Source organism: Chelonia mydas, chromosome 3 (genome assembly GCF_015237465.2).
Source record: "Chelonia mydas isolate rCheMyd1 chromosome 3, rCheMyd1.pri.v2, whole genome shotgun sequence".
NCBI classification, from domain to species: domain Eukaryota; kingdom Metazoa; phylum Chordata; order Testudines; family Cheloniidae; genus Chelonia; species Chelonia mydas.
The window spans coordinates 202964789-202984576 of record NC_057851.1 but is presented as its reverse complement, the minus strand read 5'-3'; the positions used below and the strand labels follow the sequence as shown (position 1 = coordinate 202984576).

Below are 19788 nucleotides of genomic sequence, written 5' to 3'. Positions count from 1 at the left end.
AAAGACTAATGTGATCGTGCAAATAAAGACTCCCAACATATAGGCACAAGGGAGTAGAACTAAGATTAGGAGGGCAGCCTTAAGTCAGAAAATAGTGAAGCTGAGAGCTTTACTTTGCTGTTCTCCTGATTTAGTTCATGTTGTACGTTATTCAGAAGAGTTCCGTGCAGATTGACCACTTACTTGTCTCATAACATAAAACGCTGGGTGCTCAGGTGCCCTGTTCTTTGACTTCCTTTCTGAAAGTGGAAGTCCCACTCCAAGCATAGAGGTCTGTACATCAGCATCAGGGACCAGGACTAATGGCAGAGGAAGGAGAAATCCCCTCTTTCTCTCCCTCCCCCACTCCTAGAGATGAATAACGATGAAGGAGGGGGATACAGGAGGAACAACAAAGGAGTTCAGTGTGCTAGCTAGTGCAACTGGCCCAAGGCAGTGAACTCCGTGTAGCTGACCAGAGCCCCAGTTTCCCATTAATCTGACCCAGAAGGCCTAAGTTCCTTCCCCAGCTCACTGCATACAGGGCGTTGCTCCTCACCAACCTCTGAGGAGTGTGCAGACTGGACACAGTGCGTTGTCCTCTTCCTTTCCTCCTTGGCACGGACAAAGAACAACTGAAGCTCTTAGGGATGGGGAGCTGAGGACCAGCTCAATTGTAATCAGCCCACTTAGCTTTCCCAGCACACCGTGCCACCCCAACAGTTGTCTCCCATGTCCCAAGGTTGGTAGTTTCTTCACCTTCCCCCAGATTATCCCTTATTCCTTCAGGGGTGGGGACATAAGTGTTCCTCCACCCCAAACTTGTTCACCTCCTAGAGATGGGATGTAACTCTCTGCTGCTCCAGATTCTGGGGAGGGCACGGAGGGGGGGAGGGTTGTCTTCTCCCCATCTTTCAGAAGAGGGGTTCTTCCCAGCCCCCCAAAAACTCCCCCCACATACATTTGTGGGGTGTGTGTGTGTGGGGGGGGGCATAAGTGCTCACTCTTCCCTGATGAGCTCCAGGCTGCCACTCCTTGAAAAAGTAGTAGCCTCTTCTCTTCAAAACCCTCTTCTGTGCGGCAGGCCTCAGCCCTGGTGAGGCACAGACACACCTGAACGGGGGCGTGCGATGTCTCTGAACAGAGATGTATTTTTAATAAAATAAAACTCCAAGATTCATCCCTAACTCACTACGTGTGTGTGTGTGTGTAAATTGTAAACGTGTCAGTGAGAAGAACCTTCAAATGAAGCATGTAGAACAGGGGTTCTCAAACTGGGGGTCGGGACCCCTTAGCGGGTCACAAGGTTATTACATGGGGGGGTCGCGGGCTGTCAGCCTCCACCCCAAACCTCACTTTGCCTCCAGCATTTATAATGGTGTTAAATATGTTTAAAAAGTGTTTTAAATTTATAAGGGGGGTCGCACACAGAGGCTTGCTATGTGAAAGGGGTCACCAGTACAAAAGTTTGAGAACCACTGAAGTAGAAAGTGGTTTTAGTACCATGATAGACATATAGCTCTATTCTTGGTAAAAGCACATATTAATTGCCATGTGTCACTTCAGTATTGCTTTGATTCACTCAATATGGAGATTAGTAGGGACAGCATTTATTATAAGGGGTTTGGAATGTAAAGGGATTAAAGTGTTGGGATACATGTGTAAATGTCAGTTGTAGATTATTTTACTCTTACATGTAGAGATTTGCTTAATTGAATATTTAGGATTAACATGCAGGACTGATTTGGACCCTGGCTTTCTTCCCATCAGAAATGCTCAGGTCAAAAAAAATCAATAAAACAAAATTTAATTGTTTTTGTTTTTCAGGCTTACATTAAAATCTATCAGGGAGAGGCGCTACCTCATCCTAAATCAATGCTCCAGGTATTTCCTTATCCTTTCTTCACTTCACTTATGATCAAATAAAAATTAAATTCTGTGCTATCATTAAGGATTGTATTTCTTCAAGAGACTGAAGGTTGTGAATGAAGTGTTAGCACCCATGGAGCTGTGTTTCTTCAAGAAGGGCCGAGGCAGTTACCCACTTCGGGGACTTGTGTGGGCTCAGAACCACCGGAAGTGGTAGCCACTGGGGTTCTGCTGTACATTAGCATATCCACTCCTTCGAAACCTTGCCATGTTGTCTACATTTTGACTCAGTTTCCAGTATGATTTTTATTAGCTTAGTGTCTAGTGCTAAGAGATAGGTGCACTTAGTTACATGTCTGCACCATTACATGGTGTCAGGCCACTTTTCACTCTGTGGGTCTGTGTCAGATAAGGTAACTGTACCAATATTCCCCTCCATGGCTGATCCAGAGAGGAAAATCAGATTTAGATTGAGCTTTGTGCAGTCCAGTCATGCCTTGCTCAAGTGTGCAATGCTTACGTTGTTTGGGGTTTAGGACTTGCAACAAGGGAGGTGCTCACTTTGTGCTGGCTTTACCTCTTGGGTCTTGAGGGCTGAAAGCCCCTCTAGTGAAAGAAGCCAGAGGAGTTATTTGGTTTAGAATCTGAAATTGTTCTGGGTACCTCCCCTTCAAGGAACCATCTCCTCCTTGGACTTGTGTAAGGGTTCAGAAAGCCACTTCCAGTGCTCCCTCAGATCCAAAGACAAGGGATAGACTCCAGTGGATCACCACTTCCCTTCCTCCTGTGACTTTCAGGGGGAGGATGGGACCACATTCTCTCCTGTAACATTATTTAGACTGGGTTGGCTCTGACATGGACACATGCATGACCCCAAAAGACACTGCTTACTATAAATTCTGAGCCCGCAACTGCAGGCCTGTGACCCGACCAGAGGTAATACACTCAGGGGAGAGGGGGAAACTGCCTTTTATATAGCGATGGAATTTTTTCCTGACCGCTTTCTAACATTAATTTGGATATCCTTTTCCATTTGGTAACCATCAAAATAGTCTATTCCATACCTATCTCATGATGGAAAGATCATGTACAGGTATATGGATGTATAATACGTAGCTTTTCTAGAGTGCCAGGGCTGAAGTCTTTGCTTCTAGTGAGCTATTTTAATCTATTTTACAGCAAATCCTTTATCTGTTCACATGGAAGGTTTTCTTCAGGTCTGAAGTTAATGGGTAAACATTCAAAATTAAATGGTACAAAACTGGTTAAAGGTGTTGGTGCTTCATAATATATAACTAATATTACTGGCAAGTCAGATACGACCATGTGCAGTGCTTGATCAATATCTGTATGCTTTCATTTTCTGAAGGCAACAGCTGAAGCCAACAATCTTGCTGCAGTAGCAGGAGCAAAAGACACCTACAACAAAGGCATGGAGCAGGTATGTTGATTATGAAATTAAGGCAGTGGTACGTGTAGTAAGGACTCTGTTGTAGAGTTGCGTAATGTGGTGTTACACAGTTAACATACTAATGGACAAATTGGCTGAGCATCAGGACTCCATGTGTGAAGATCAGACATGCTGCAAAAGTCACAAGATCACTCATGAAGGAGGGAGAAGGAAATTGATGGTGAGGTAGGGGGGTGGGATTGAGATGTATTCGCTAAATGCTAAATGACTTGAGAATTCTGTTAACAGCCGCTGATTAAAAAGATACGAAGCAGCTAGTAGAATGAACAGATACATCTGGTGGTAGTATCACCGTACAGTGTTCATACTAAAAAAAATTGTTTGGGTTTTGGAGATATTACACTACTGATTTCTGATGATTTTCTGTAAGGCTATAGAGCAACATAAATGTGCCATAAAATGTGAAGATTAAAAGGTACTTAAATATTCAGTATTTGCAAAATCCAAAACATTTCTTCCAAATAGCTACATGTAGTTAACAATTTCATTCACCGTATGCTACTTCAAACTCCATTGTGAAGGTACTCTTATAGTGAACACACTACCAAGGTCCACTGCAATCTTCAGACCACGAAGTTGGGCAACAGTTTAAAGCCACTTATCACAGAACCATTGACACCATATGGGAAATTCTGAAATACAATTGTACATCTATGTTATAGATATCAGAAGGTCTTTCACTTACTGTGAAGCATGTGCCCATGAAAACAGCATCAACTTAAGAGTTCATCTGCTCCTGTAGCTACTGTAAATTAGTACCATGGCCACCTCTGGACTACTGTGTGCACTACTGGCCACTACACCACAAAAAGGATATTGCATAAGGACATAAGAACGGCCATACTGGATCAGACCAGTGGTCCATCTCGCCCAGTATCCTGTCTTCTGAGAGTGGCCAATACCAGGTGTGCCAGAGGGAATGATCCATCCCATCGCCTATTCCCAGCTTCTGGCAAACAGAGGCTAGGGACACCATCCCTGTTCATGTTGGCTAATAGCCATTGATGGACCTATCCTCCGCGAATTTATCTAGTTCTTTTTTTAACCCTGTTATAGTCTTGGCCTTCACAACATCCTCTGGCAAGGAGTTCCACAGGTTGACTGTGCGTTGTGTGAAGAAATACTTCCTTTTGTGTGCTTTAAATCTGCTGCCTATTAATTTCATTTGTTGACCCCTAGTTCTTGTGTTATATGAGAGAGTAAATAACACGTCCTTATTTACTTCACATCAGTCATGATTTTATAGACCTCTATTATATCCCTCCCCCCAATCATCTCTTTTCCAAGATGAAACGCCCCATACTTAATCTCTCCTCATACGGAAGCTGTACCATACCCCTAATAGTTTTTGTTGCTCTTTTCTGAACCTTTTCCAATTCCAATATCTTTTTTTTGAGCTGCGGCGACCACATCTGCACACAGTATTCAAGGTATGGGCATACCATGGATTTATATAGAGGCAATATGATATTTTCTTTATTATCTATCCCTTTCTTAATGATTCCCAACATAGCAGATGATGAGAGCTTGGAGATGGTTGACAAGAAGGGCATGGAAAAACTGTCCTATGAGAGAAGAGATTGGAATTATTTGCCTTAGAAAGGAGACTAAAGGGGAATGAGTCTATTAAAATAAAGAATGGTACCTAGAAGGTAGATCAGGAATTTTTGTTCTCCTTGACTCACGACCCCAGAACAAGGGGATGCCATCGAATCAAACTAAAAGGTGGTAAATACAAAACTGATGAAAGGAAATCCTTTTTCACACAATTTGTAATTGGACTGTAGAGCTCACAGCCACAGAAAGTCATCGAGGTGAAGAACTTAACGTGATTCAAAAAGATTGGGTACGTGTGGTTGTCAAGATTATCACTGATGATAATTCTAGATGATAAAATCTTTGGAAGGGATACTAAACCTCATGCTTCAGGGTTTAAGCCTGTCTTTTCTGTATTAGAGATCAGGATGATGTCTAACATGGGCAGATTACCCCACATCTACCTATTGCAGGGTTCTTATACCTTCCTCTGAAGTATCTCGTGCTGGAGTCTGTCAGGGACAGGATACTGGACTAGGCAGACTCCAGGTCTGATCCAGTCAGGCAATACCTCTGTAATAAAATGGAGTAGGAGTATTCCCATTTTGTGAAGACCTTTGAAGTTTTCAGATGAATTGTTATAAAAGAGCTGAATTATTTCTCACCTGAACTCGTGACTGGCCATGGAGATGATTGTAATATTGGAGAATTTAGACTTCAGGTAAGGAATAAACAGGAACAGATGTTTTCTTACAGATCCTGTTTCCATAGGAACTTCCAAGTGTTATACTTTATGTACAAAATAAGTGTGGCTAAACAAAACAAGTCTTTATAAACATCTTCTGGATAACTCTGAACACTTTATATACCAAGTCTTGGTGTGACAGATGGGTCTGAAACTTTTGACACTAAGAACAGAGTAGAGATAATTGTTTTGGTCTTTATCTTAATTAACACTAGTTTTAATCAAGTCTTTATTATCAGTGCTACCATAGTGCCTAGGAGCCCAAGTCATGGACCAGAACCCCACTGTGTTGGGTGCTGTATAAATACTGAAGACGGTCCCTGTCCCAAAGAGTTTACAATCTAAGTATGACGAGGAAGAACAGGTGGATACAGACAAGGAAGCACAAGGAAACAATGAGGCCATATTGGTCATCTTGATGAGCAATGGTCTCACTACAGTTAGGCTGCTGGCGAGCGCATGAGGGGCAGCATGGGAAGAAGCATGAAGGGACTTGTTTGAGAATATAACTCGTAGTTGATGGATGCTGACATCACGGGCCAATCAAAGGTGGGAGTCAGTACGTTGATAGTGAATGAGAGAGCTCATTAACGGCCTTGACAGTGAACACAAGCGACTTTTATGTTTGAGGTGATAGAGAAGGGTGAGTCAGTGAAGGATGCAAAGAGGGGAGAGATGGTCAAAACAACGGGCTAGAAAACTATCTTTGCAGCAGCATTTTGACTGGAGATAAATGGAGCTAGGTTACATTTGTCAAGCCAGAAAGAGGGATGTTGTAGTAATTGAGATGATTTGAGACTGGACAAGAGTTCTAGCTCTGTGGATGGATAAGAAAGGCCTTAGCTTAGAGATGTTATGCAGAAAGAATCTTTGTGACTTAACCATAGCCTGGATGTGAGGACCTAGAGTGGTCTGGTGATGCCCAGGTTATGGGCCTGAGTGACTGAAAGAATGATGGTGCTGTCCACAGTGTTTGAGAAGGTGAGGGAGGAGACAAGGAGTTCTGTTTTAGCTGTGACTAGCTTGTGCTGACAGCTAGACAGCCAAAAGATATTAGAAATAGACCAAAATTTTAGTACGGACAGAAGACGACTGTTCTGGAGTAGAGAGAGAGATCTGAGAGTCAACAGCAGACTTGAATTTGTATTTGTGGATGAGATTACCCAGAGAGATGGGGCAGAGGGAGAAGAGAAGGGGACCAAGGCCGGAGCCCTCTGGAATCCCCCCCATAGAGCCGGATGGGGGGATGAGGAGGATCCTCTGAAGGTCACACTGAAGGAGCAATTAAAGAGGTAGGAGAAGAACCAGGAGAGGATAGTTACAGAAGCCAAAGGGGAGGGCAAAACTTCAAGAAGAGTGGTTGGTGGTGTTGAAGGCAGCTGATGGGTCAAAGAGGATGAGGATAGAGTACTAGTTCTGAGCTTTGGTGTGGAAAACTTCATCTTGTTCTTTGGCCAGAGCAGTTTCAGTGGAGTGTAAGGGGCAGATGCCAGATTGGAGAGGGTCGGGATGAGATTAGAGGAGTTCTTCTACAGACCGATCTTTAGCAGGAGCCATGTAAAGAAAGAAGACTAGGATAAACAATCCAAAATGAGTTTGATTTATGCCTCCCTTGAAGGGGGCAGGATGGATGGGCAGGTGCATGTTGCTGGTATAAACTCTTGTCCTTAATCTCCCCTTGAGAGCATTAAGTCTCTCCCAGATCACCTTTTTACCTCAAGAGGACTGGACGGGACTCCTTAGAGCAGCATTGACTAGCTCCATCATCTGCCAGAAAGGGTCCCTGGGGCACAAGGTACTTGTCCTCTCTCCCGTATGCCTGGTTCCCATTAACCAGGTGCAAGAGAGCAGGAGTGAAACCCATCTTTCCTGCATGGCCCTTCAGAATATGGCACCAGACATGTTGACTTGCTGAAGACCATGGCTTCAAATTCAGAATTGTAAAGGCAGGGTGCTGTGATTAGCAGCCCAGCTGTTCAGTAAAGCTGCTCATAGCAAACCCACTGAATAGGAAACTGAGCATGCCCAAGTACCTCCTCAGGCAGAGGGAGGCCTTTATCATTCAAATCACCTGCTTGCCCTTAGTGAGTCTCTGATGCACTCATGAAAAGGTAATGTTATGGGATGGGCAGCTGGGGTATTCCTTGGGGTCTGTCTTCACACTCTGCTGAATTTACCAAGAGCCAAGGAATTATGACAGCATTTGTTTTTGTGAACTCAGAATATGGCCCAGTGTGTTTGATTTTTGGGTAGACCTGTTAAATCTGCTGTGTTTGAAATCATCCCAACTTTGAGAGAGCTGTGCTTATGGGTGTGTGTTTCTGGGCTGGACACTTTTCAGAATACTGCAAAGCTGAAGTTCTGAGCAGATTAAGAACGCTTCCCCAGCCTCTGGTTCTTGTTTGTTGCATCATAACTGGTTCGGTCATCTTTTGCTCAACCGGGTGGTGAGAGGCACTCCATGCTGTGGGTCCCGTTTTCTGGTTTCACTTAAATGATTTTATAGCACTTCCTCTGTTCCTTTAAAAGCTCTTTTGGAAAGGACCCATGGCAGCAATGGACACTTGCCCCCTTCAAGAGGAGGCTGGGGCTGCAACACAAGCAGAGAGATGGACACAGCTAGGGCTTTGACCAAGCTCATGAGACACTGGTTGTACAGTCTTAGTGGCTTACATTAGCTAAACCCAGTAGGTTCCTAGTCTGGCTGGAGATGGCACAGTGGCTGATCCATCAAGCTAGCTACCTTTCCACATCTGATCATTCAGAACCAGAGCATCTCTTTGCATCCTAGCTTAGGATTTGTTCTTGTTAACCAGGCTGCTGAGGGTGGAAATTGAGTAGTTTGAAGTCGTGCAAGCGGTGTCTTACGTGTCCTTTTAACAGACCAGAAAATCACATAACTTTAATTGGAGGTAGATTGGTGAATCCCTTTAAATTGCTCCCCCAAGCAACTTGATTACTTTCTGTAGTCCAGAAATGAAGAGATGGCACCTTCAGAGATCTGACTGATATTTCAGACTCTGAGCCATTAGAGTCCTGTGAAATCAAGTTTCTGATATGGAATATTTAAATCTACAGGATGCAGTCACAGCTGCCAGCAGGGTTTTAAAAAAATCCATTCTTCCAGAGGGAGAAAGGGAAGCTCTCCCAGGCTGGGGCCATCATGTTTTGCAGAATCTCTGGTTTTACTGGGGGAGGGGCTGTTTCTAACCCTTCTGGGCCATTAGCTTTCCACCCCTAAGCGAACAGTGTCTCTTGATGCAGTGCTGTCTTCCCAAGTCTGCAGGCACAGCTACGGCCTGTGCCACTAGGGATAGCTTTGCCCAGCTGCAGCACAGTGAAAACTGGGGATAGACGAGGCCTAGATGGCATCCGTGGGTAGGTTCACCCGGCTAGGTCCAAAACAGAGGCTGAGGCGAGGGCTAGAGTTCGTTACCTCTTTCCCACCAGTTTTAACAGCCAAGAGGTTCTGAGATTCTGTTTCACCTAAAAGGAGAGACTTGCTTCTGTGTACTTATTCTGTGAAGGTGAATGTTACAGCAGGTCCACAGTTTCCTTGCTGCCACTGCGCCCCCTGCCAAAAAACCCCCAACAAAAGACGCTGGAGAATATAAAGTCATGTTAGACTGAACATTACTAGATGGTCGAGGCCATTTCTGATTCTTAGGCTTCAGTCTGAAGCAGGAGTGTCTAACTGCTTACCTTGAGCTTTGGAGTGTTCTGACCGTGGTCAGCTGCAGGCGAGTGTGGTGCTCGAGCTACTGCCCTCTAAGAATCAAACATCAAGCAGGTAATGGTTTGTTATTTCGAATGCAATGCTGGACAGCACAAGCTCTTCCTGCTGTACCCTGACTCCTCACGTCTGGTTATTCTTCTCACAGGTTTGTGGAGGAGATAAGCCTTACATTGCTCCGTCGGACCTGGAGAGACAGCACCAGGATTTTAAGGAGTCAGCTGTCAGACAGTTCTGTTCTGTGAAAAAAATGGGAGGAGAGGAGTTCTGCCGTCGCTACCAGGACCAGCTTGAGGCGGAGCTGGATGAAATCTATGCAAACTTTGTGAAGCACAATGATGGCAAAAACATCTTTTATGCTGCTCGTACCCCTGCCACTCTGTTTGCTGTTATGTTTGCTATGTATATCATCTCAGGACTGACTGGCTTCCTTGGTATGAACTCCATCGCTAGCCTGTGCAATCTCGTCATGGGGCTAGCACTGATATCCCTTTGTACTTGGGCATATGTTAAGTACTCTGGGGAATTCAGAGAAGTTGGAACAGCCATTGATCAAATCGCTGAAGCACTATGGGAACAGGTTGGTATCTATTGAACTATGAAAGTGTCCTTTCTTGGATGAACTTGCCAGTTACAATTTCTGTTTAATGCTGTTAATCAAAAATTGTTCTAGAGCAGACTAAAGAATTCAAGTTCTTCTGGAAGGTAAAATGAACTCAGAAGTATAGACATTGTGTAACTTTCAAGGAGGATACTTTGGAGAAATTAGACTATAAAACCAGCCCAGGATATCATCCAGTGTCTAATTACCTGAGGTCTTTGCTGACACTAAGTTCTGTGAGTAGCACAAAAGTGGAAGGATTTTTTAAAAAAATCCTTGTTGTTTACTTTTCTCTAAAAGGTAAGTTTGAAAACCCGGTGAAGAATTCTTAGAGAGGTAAGTTGAAGTTGTTGAACATCTTCATTTCTGATACGGTGCATGTGAGACTCCATTGATTTATTGGTGCAAGAGCTGTGATGCCACAACACTGCCCAGAATCATCTCTGTATCTGTCATCCCTTGCTGTTGGACAGCATGCATGGCACTGAAGAGAAAGCTAATTAAAGACTGCAGGGAAGAAAATTAGAGGTAATGAATACCTGCAAGGAGTCCAGCTTGCAGCAGCTTCCATAGGAGAGATGGCTGTGCTTTCTCATATTGGGAAGACAGACTGTTTTAAATGTTACTAATAACATTTTGAGAAGCATAGTGGCTGGTATAGTTGCCCACGTAAAAAACGTTTGCCGGAACCAGTGGTTCTCAACCTGTGGCCTAATCAGTGCACAGCTGTAGCCCATGCGACATCCTCAGGGCCATACAAGTAATATATATTTTGTGTGGATGTGGTCCATATAACGCACAGGAAGCTGCATATGTGGCCCACAATGGTAAATAGTTGGAGAACCACTGGCTGGAACAATTTGCCTTTCTTTTAAAAGCTAACATATGATATGACCTTACATTAAGGTAGCGAATGGTGGTAGATGAATTTTCATTCAACTCTTAATCTGGGAACATGTAATTTTGCCTTTATAGCCTCAAGCCAATCTTGTTACTACTTTATCTGATTGGCCAACTATATGGGTCCAACTTTGAGGTTAGAACATAGGATTTTTGACTGCTTTTCAGAGATTGAATAGGGAATGCCTTTAGGAAAGGTAACTGGAGATTCCATAGTTCTAGTACCTGTAGTATAGTGGATGTGATGCTTTGAGTAAAAATAGGCAATGACTTGTGCTGAGATCTCAGATGAGAGATGTGATGCTAAAAAGTGACAAGCAAATAGTTGTGTGAGGTAGAAAATAAATACTGAAGGCCTCACAATGGAAACTGGTTGTTTAAATAGTGAATCTCAGTTCAGGATTACTGTATGTAAGATGGTACGGGGCAATGTGCAGGATGGTCAATCTCTGTTCTCAACTATAAGTTACCTTTGACAGATTTTTTTTTATTAAATTGCAGGAAGCAAAACTAGACAATAGGTTTGTAACTTCAGGAAATCTGTTAAATTCTCGTAATTTACTTTCTATGTCCTAATTCCTGAAGCTTTGAAAAAATCCATACCCTCCTGCAGTCTGATATAAATTCTGACTTCAGAATTGTTTTGTCCTAGCTTGAAGTGGCTTCCTCGAGTCTAGACTTCATCAGCTTCACATGTAAAACTGGGGTTTCTAAGCATGCGGTTGGGTCCTTACTCCAAGGAAGAGACCAGGTCATAGCAAATCAACACTTGGGTTTTGCCAGCAGAGCTATGTTGGTTCAGGGTGTGTGAAGGAAAATCACACCCTTAACTGACCTAGCTATGCTGACGAAGACTCTGGTATAGATGCAGTTATACTGGCATAAAAGCCTTTTCCTGGTGTCACTTACTTTGCTTGGGAACTCTTTTGCTGGTGAAAGCTCCATTCCTACTACGAGGGTTTGCCAGTACAGCTGTACTGACTAACCCTTTCTAGTGTAGACTATGTGACGGGTTTGGTCATAGAGACCCCCTTGGGACTGTCACCTGATGGGCTGAAATTATCTCTGAGCCCGTTTTCCCTGCCAGCTTGGGACTCCAGAACCCTGCCTTGTTGAGCCAGACATGCTAGCCTGCTGCAGTACAGACCCAGGTCTGGTCCACACCCCCAAAGCTGCAGACTTTAACCAAATACTGCTCAGCAGGTCACCTATCTCCAGCACCCAGAAACCCAGTTCCGAATGGGATCCAAACCCCAAATAAATCCATTTTACTCTGTATAAAGCTTACATAGGGTAAACTCATAAATTGTCCACCCTCTATAACACTGAACATAGAATCATAGAATATCAGGGTTGGAAGGGACCTCAGGAGGTCATCTAGTCCAACCCCCTGCTCAAAGCAGGACCAATCCCCAACTAAATCAGAGAGATGCACAGCTGTTTGCTCCCTCAGGTATTAATCACTTACTCTGGTTCATTAATAAACAAAAGTGAGTTTATGAAGTATAAAAAGTAGGATTTAAGTGGTTTCAAGTAATAACACAGAACAAAGTAAGTCACCAAGCAAAATAAAGCAAAACACACAAGTCTAAGCCTAATACATTAAGAAACTCTTTACAGGTAAATCTCACCCTTAGAGATGTTCCCATAAGCTTCTTTCACAGACTAGAGTCCTTCCTAGTCTGGGCCCAGTCCTTTCCTCGGTACATTCCTTGTTAGTTCCAGCAGGCATCTGAAGTGAAAAGCAGTGGCTTTCTCATGATTGGGACCACCTGTTTGTTCTCTCCCACCCCCCTCTTATAGCTTTGCACAAAGCAGGAATCTTTTGTCTCTCTGGATCCCCACCCCTCCTTCTAAATGGAAAAGCACCAGGTTTAACATGGATTCCATCATTCTCTCTGGGTTGGCTTACATGAACACAGGAGGGCTTGCAAGTAAACAGAGCCATTTACAACCAATTGTCCTAGTCAATGGGAGCCATCAAGATTGTAAGCCATCATCAATGGCCCACACTTTGCATAATTACAGTAGGACCTCAGAGTTGTATCTGAAGCTAGAAATATAAAGTATAAGACTGATACATGCATACAAATCAGATGAACACACTCAGTAGATTATAAGGTTTGTAATGATACCTTACAACGGATCTTCTGCATGAAGCATATTCCAGTTACATCATATCCACACTCGTAAGCATATTTTCATAAACATACGGAGTGCAACGTCACGGACAACACCTGTCATTGCCATTGGACTATGCATTATACTGTGAGATAAGAACCAGTTCCTCTCCGATTGCTAGCCTAAGGCCTGGCTTACACTTAAAAATGAGATTGACCTATTTGTGTTGCTTAGGGCTGTAGTTAGTTCAACCTAGCCCTCAGTGTAGCCGCGGCTCCTCTGATGGAAGAATTCTTCTGTTGACCTAGCTCCCACCTCTGAGAGATGGATTAGCTACATCTGTGATGGATGGGTTCTTCCCAATGTAAGGAACGTCCACACTATAGCTCTCTTGGGGTACAGCTGCAGCAGCTGTAGCGTAGATGTGCCCATCATCATTCTGAAACTGAAGGTGGATTCCTTTGTCCCGTGTCTCATGCATGTTGTTGCTACTGACCACTTCTAAATCTCTCTGCTTTTCTCTTTTCTCTTTGCTTCAGAGGAATCCCAGGAAGGTGAGAAATTAGCAGCAATTAGTCTTATTAATTAGTTGCCTTTATTTTCCTGCTGCTTGCTGAGAGTCCTTTTCCTAACCGCTGAATTCATATTTTAGGTGTGTTCCAAACTCTTTGAAGTTGTTAGACGTCGAATGGTTCGCCGTGTTCTTACATCAGCGCAGCGACAGCGACTCTCGTCCAACAATAACAAGAAGAAAAATTAGACAGTATTTTTACATTTCTTTCTGTATCTGAAGTGTTCACACTTACACATATAGGACAATAAGCAGGACCGTCTGGGCCGGTCTGCATAAATGCTGTAAACATACCAGATTGATGCTGCATATAGGGTATGGAACTGCACAGCCATCTTCTAGGAACTGTAAAGTGGTTTGAATTCCGTGAAATGCTGCTGTGTAGGAGGAGATCGGTTTTGTTCATGATTCACCTCATTACTATAGCAGCACCGCTTTTCACCATTTCCTTTAGTGCATCATGTTCTTGTTTATTTTTCAGATTCCAAGATCTTAATTTTTTCATTACTTGAATTCTTGTATTTTATATTTTTAAAGGGTTATTTATTTACCTCTTTATTTTGCACATTTCTCATACCACAGGTATTGAAGCCCCTGAGTGATAATTTGATGGAGGATAACATGAGGCAGTCTGTAACAAACTCTATCAAAGCAGGCCTGACCGAACAGGTGTCTCATCGTGCCAGATTAAAGACAGACTGACCATTCATCTCCTCTTCAACTCTGCCCTCTCATCCTAGACATGCTGTACAATGAGAACTCAATAAAAATAAACCAAAGTTTACAATCAACTATAGAAGTAGTTTAGTGTGACTGGCTTCACTGATTGGTGCCATCAAGTGTGAAAAATAAGTTTTGTCAACATTAAGCATTCTCTTTAATCTGCTTCTAAGACAGACCAGTGCCAGGGAGACTGGTAAGTGCGGGGATTCTACATGCAGTTTTAGTGTGTGGTGCCCACGTGTCCCAGGGTGAGTGACGTTCCGCCTTTTCTGAGATGGTGCAGTCTCTGGCGTGCAATGGAAACGTATCCTCTCTACAAGGATATTTCAGGGAAGTAATTGTCAAATGTGTACAAGGAAATCTTGTAACAGTGTGTTTAACCACCCAATATCCCATTGGAACTTTTAACTTCCGGAGTATTTGTAAAAATCACTGTATCAAGAGTCAAATTGAAATGTCAGTGCTAGCTGACATCAGTGAAGCCATTATTGAGCCACTGTATAAAGAGGATCTTGCTTGACTGCTTTTTACACCAGTGTTATCCGAATGCATGTTGGTTCCTTACAAAAAATGACATTAGAACTAACTATTGTAACTAAGGAAGTGATTCCAAGTGTACATTTGTCTTGCCTTTTTGATTCACACACTTTGATGGAGAGGCACATCAGGAAACTGAGCTGTCTTTTTCTGCAGTTTAGCCTTCATGTGTATAATAATACGCCACTGACGTTCCTGGAGGGCAATTCCATCCAAAAAAAGTTGCCTACAGCTAGGAAGCAGTGAGTGAGAGTGGTTTGTACAGCGTGTTGAGTTTTTATTTTTAAGAAGTCAGATAGGGCGTGTACATGAAATATAAATATATAAATACAATTTTGTATCAAAGTTTTGTAGTTTATGGCAAAACCTGGTTCTGTGGTAGGCTAAGTACAGTCCCTGTGATGGAATGCTTGTGGCTCATGTAAACGTGTGAATGCATCAACAGTTTGACGTTTTTGATATAGTTGTGATATTTACCTGCCTTGAGCACTGCGATCTCTCACCCCGGGAAATCAATGGGAATGTTGGTTGTGAAACTTATTGTCCTCTGTTGCATTTTAAAGTTATTTCCTGTAATTTATTTTCAGTACATGATTAAAATAAGTTGTGTATATATTAAATGAAACTCCTCTTTCTTCTTTAAGAAATGGTGTGTACATGTACTCACTCCATAAATCATGCTATTTAATCTGAAAAGATGATAAAACAAGAATTGCATGCTGTACTTAGCACAAATATATGCTCCGGCTTTTAATGAAGATGAACCTGAAAGTATATTGGTCCCCTTTCATGCTGGAATGTCTGTCTTTGAAAGAGAACACTTTGTCTAACAAGTCTTGTGTGTTTTTAAAAAAAAAAAAAAAAAAAACACAAAAAAGTGGTGGTGGTATAAGATCTCATCCTAATTAATACCCCACAAAGCACACTACGTCACTTGTTGAGTTGCATGTCAGTTTCCAAACTTCATTGATTGTATTTTTCAGAAACTTGGTTTTGTTATGGATTGTGACCTTCAGTTCCATATGTATTAAGCTGATATGAATGAAAATGTTTTCAAATATATATAAGACAACTTAAGAAGGGTAACTAAATAGCATCTTAACTATTTCAGTTTCACCTGAAAATGATCAGTTATGCAGTGGATTGTTTTGCATCCCTAATTACTTACCTAGTAGCAAAAGCATGAAACTGATTGGTTAAAGTGCCTAGAATTTTTTTTCAGACAAATCAAGGAATCAAGTGAAGTCTAAAAATAACATGCACTAGGCATAAGGGAATTCTGCCATGATTGTTTCTTGCAATAGGCAATAAATTCAGATAGGGAAACACCTGGAACATCAATGTAGCTTGTCTATTTTTTTTCTGGAGTAGCAGGTGTTTTGAGTCTGGAGAAAGTCTTTGTTTAACTGAGACGAGGTATGTGAGGTAATATCTTTTATTGGACCAACTTTTATTGGTGAAAGAGAACCCTTCAAGCTACAAAAACTCTAAAACAGGCATGTATATTGGGTTATGTGGTTTCTTTAAAATTTAACAAGATTGGATGCAGTTTAAAGTACAGCAAATAGAACTTTTGAAGGTTTTTTTTGGTTGGTGTTGGACAATCTAGTAAATTACAACAAAGAAATGAGAATTCTACAATGCCTTCACAATGGTGCCAATTTACTCCATCATAGCACTCCCTTCTTTCTGAAGGATTGTCGACCTTACTTCACAGCCCCTGAAGGTGCAGCCTTTCTAACACTCCTGGCAGTGCTGGCCATCAAGTTGTGGTGGAAGGATGTGTCTCACCTGTAGAAGAACTGTCCCAAAACCATCTGCTCCTTGGATGTCTTGCCAGAAACCTATACACAAATGTTAGCCTGATGGGATCCTAAAATACAATCAAATGACTGCAGGCAACACCTCTTGGGTTCCCAATTCTGGCTCTAAAGTGGAAGATTTGACATGCCTTCTACAGTATATGGTTTGACTTCTGCACGGTCTACTTTGTTTCAGAAAACTTTTGTCTTAAACCCACTAAGTTAAACTTCAGTTTATTTCAGTATTCCTGAACTGCTTTCCATCTCTGTACCAATACCTGTCTTTCATCCAGGTTTCTTCAAGAGGAATTCTATGCCTGTCAACTGGCTTGTTATAGACTACCATAAGCATTTCACCTGAAACTGTGTGTTAACACTGAAGCTTCCCCTCCCTTTGGCTGGAAGCCCTTTTGTAGGTGGCTGCTTGTATCCAAGACTGTTGTGCAGGAGTAGAATGGAGCATTCATGCCAGCTGTATGTACAGGCCTTCAACTTTCATCTCCCTTTTTGTGGCAACAAGAGGAAAAAGCTACTGCTGAAGCCAGGAGTCTGGCTGACTTATAACATGAGTGCTGCTCTAACACTCAAGAAAAACTGTGTATGATGTTCTGACTCAAATTCCAAACCGATGTCCATCTCTCAACCCATGTTGTGGAGCCAAGGATCCAGCAGGTGCTTGAAGTGGCCTCTTCAGCATTGACAATTTTTGATTTTTTTTAAACTTTCTTAAAGCTCCAGTTGTCATGATTACACCAAAATCTCAGCTGCTTAAATCTTGTAAAGTTTGTACCTGTGATCTCAAAAGGCTTTAAAACTTAAGCTTAAAAATCATTTCTAAAATACATCTGTCTTCTGTTTCTAAGTAGCGGAGCATCTCACCCCCTCTACTGGGGTGCTGTCAGGACAATACTGCACTGTTGGGCAGTGGTACCCTGTTGCACAGAGCTGAAGGGCTCTATTTAGTCACTGTCCCACAGCCCAGGGATTAGCACAATTACATGGGATCTGGAAGCCCTGTTTTCAGATCCTAGCTCTACCTGATTTGGAGCAGGGTCTTCAATCCAGGTTTTCCACATCCCAGGTGCACCTCCTAACCACTCTGCTGTGGGTAGGTGTCTCTACCCCCTCCTCCATGCAAAAGGGCTGGCCTGTTTTAGGTACCTAACTTCAGCAGTGGCAGTGTGACTGCCTCCCAAACAAAGTTAAGTGTCTGTCTACCTCTGAGCAGGCCACACCCCTCCTTGTCATTTCCTAGGGCCTAGCCTACACAGCTCCCTACTCAGCTTCAGTGAATCCCATTCTTTGGTGCCTGCCTCTCATGTTGAGTAAGCTAAGCATCTGAAATCACCTGCATCTAAAGCTAGTCAAATATCAGCTCAACAGATGGATAAATGTGGGCATGCACTATAGCTGAAATAAAGTGGATTCTTGTTACAATCTCTATCCTTAATACAGTTGATTCATCCTCGGCTCTAATTAATGGAAGTTGCAGAACAATTCTTAGATACTTTATTGAATGTGAACATTATTGGCTCCAAACAAATAGATTCTGAATGTGTGGCTGACACTAAGCATGTTCTAAAGACTGAACACTGGTGGTGGAAAAAGAGAGGTTGGCTGAGCCCCCCCTTGTCCTTGCTGAGAACTGACAGTAGCTGCCCTTTGCTCTGCATGCTTCCAGGCTTGTACTGAACTTATCAAAACACCTCTTGCCAGCAACAGAGGAGAGCAGGAAACCTCTTCAGCAGGCTAGACTAAAGTCTACTGCTATTCCTTTTGGATTGAGTGTTTGCACCTGTTTGTCACTGACAGTTTAAATTGGAATCCAGACCACCACCCCTGACCCTGGCTGAGAATCAGAAGTGCTGAACTGCACCTGTTTCTCTGTCTGCATCAAGCTATACCTCTTCCTCTGTTGAGTTAGGGATTCCCTTGCTTTGCTCCTACCTGGGATTTTTCTGGTAGTTGTAGACTCTCTCAGAAGATGCTGATTTAGATTTAGCCAGCTGGCCAAGGAGTAAACCTTGCCATGCTTCTATAAACAGCCTCCTGAGGGTGAAGTGTGTTGTCCTGCTGTAAAGATCATTACTTCTAAAACTGATTCCTTTCTGAAAGGCTTAGAACAGCTCAGTAGGCTACCTTCTTCTCTCAAAGGCCAAGCCTGACTGCCGATGTGGATCTAGACTGTGCTGGGGAGGACTGCAGTGTAGAACCAGTGTCAGACCCTCCTCCTGCCTCAGCTACACCAGCAAGGCTCATAACAGTGACGGGTACCCTCTAAGAACCTAAATGAGCAAAGGATACTGTCCCCCAACAAAGTACACTACTAAGCATTGTCTAGAACTTTGTTTTCCAAAGAACTGTCCTGCTGTTCACTCACTAATCCTCACAGCACCCCTGTGGCGTAGGGGGTATTACTCATTTTACAGAGGAAACACAGGTGAAGTGACTGGCCAATATCTGACACCATGGGCATGTTACAACAGAAGACCACCTACCATTGTGCTGAGTCAGCCAGACCTCCCTGCATGTCACCACCTACCTTATTTTGCACATTTGATGCTGGCTCTGAAAGAGGACGACGACTTGTGGCACTTCTAGCAACTAACAAATTTATTTGAGCATAAGTTTTTGTGACCTACAGCTCATGAAAGCTTATGCTCAACTAAAATGTGTTAAGCTCAAAGGTGCCCCAAGTCCTCCTTTCCTTTTTGCAGATATATATTAACATAGCTGCTGCTCTGAAAGAGTAGTTCACTCCAAGAAATTAGTAGGAACCTGATTTGTTTCCAGTACATTTTGAGGATGAAGACTTGAAACTGAAATCCAAAACTTGACACTGGAGCTAGAGTTCAGCCTTTCACCAACAGAACATAAAATCTACTTACACTGCAGTTTACAGCTCATGGTAGTGATCAAGTGCAGTGCACTGAATAGGAAGTGCCTTTCCCCCTATGGAAATTGTTTCCAGACCATGGGAGCCAGCTGCTGGCTAGGTTTGGCCAGGGCAGTGAGATGACAGTAGTACATTTTGACCTGCTCACCAGCTCCTCCCCTCACCAAGGGAAGGAGGTAACTTTTTTTTAAAGTTTGTCTTTAATGGGGGACCCCTGCCTTGTGATGTGTGGGGCTGCCAATTCTGCAACTCCTACCAAGTTCCAGCCCCATTCATGTTAGAAGATTGGAGCTCCTGAAAGTCA

The 19788-nt window shown here is 42.9% G+C and overlaps 1 protein-coding gene across 5 annotated transcripts in view; it reads left to right on the top strand.

Moving 5' to 3' along the window:
• ATL2 (atlastin GTPase 2) overlaps window positions 1–15406 on the top strand; it is a 56319-nt gene extending 40913 nt beyond the window's left edge. The window contains exons 10-16 of one of the 5 annotated variants that reach the window (XM_043544218.1): window positions 1807–1863; window positions 3218–3289; window positions 4717–4749; window positions 9482–9913; window positions 13495–13509; window positions 13608–13718; window positions 14109–15406. In XM_043544218.1, the coding sequence (XP_043400153.1) occupies window positions 1807–1863; window positions 3218–3289; window positions 4717–4749; window positions 9482–9913; window positions 13495–13509; window positions 13608–13715 (717 nt within the window). In that variant the 3' untranslated portion in view covers window positions 13716–13718; window positions 14109–15406. Of the gene's footprint in view, window positions 1–1806; window positions 1864–3217; window positions 3290–4716; window positions 4750–9481; window positions 9914–10006 lie in introns of all 5 variants that reach the window. The other 4 variants (XM_037896379.2, XM_043544219.1, XM_043544220.1 and 1 more) reach the window with 4 other exon arrangements.
• The last annotated feature ends 4382 nt before the right edge of the window (window positions 15407–19788 follow it).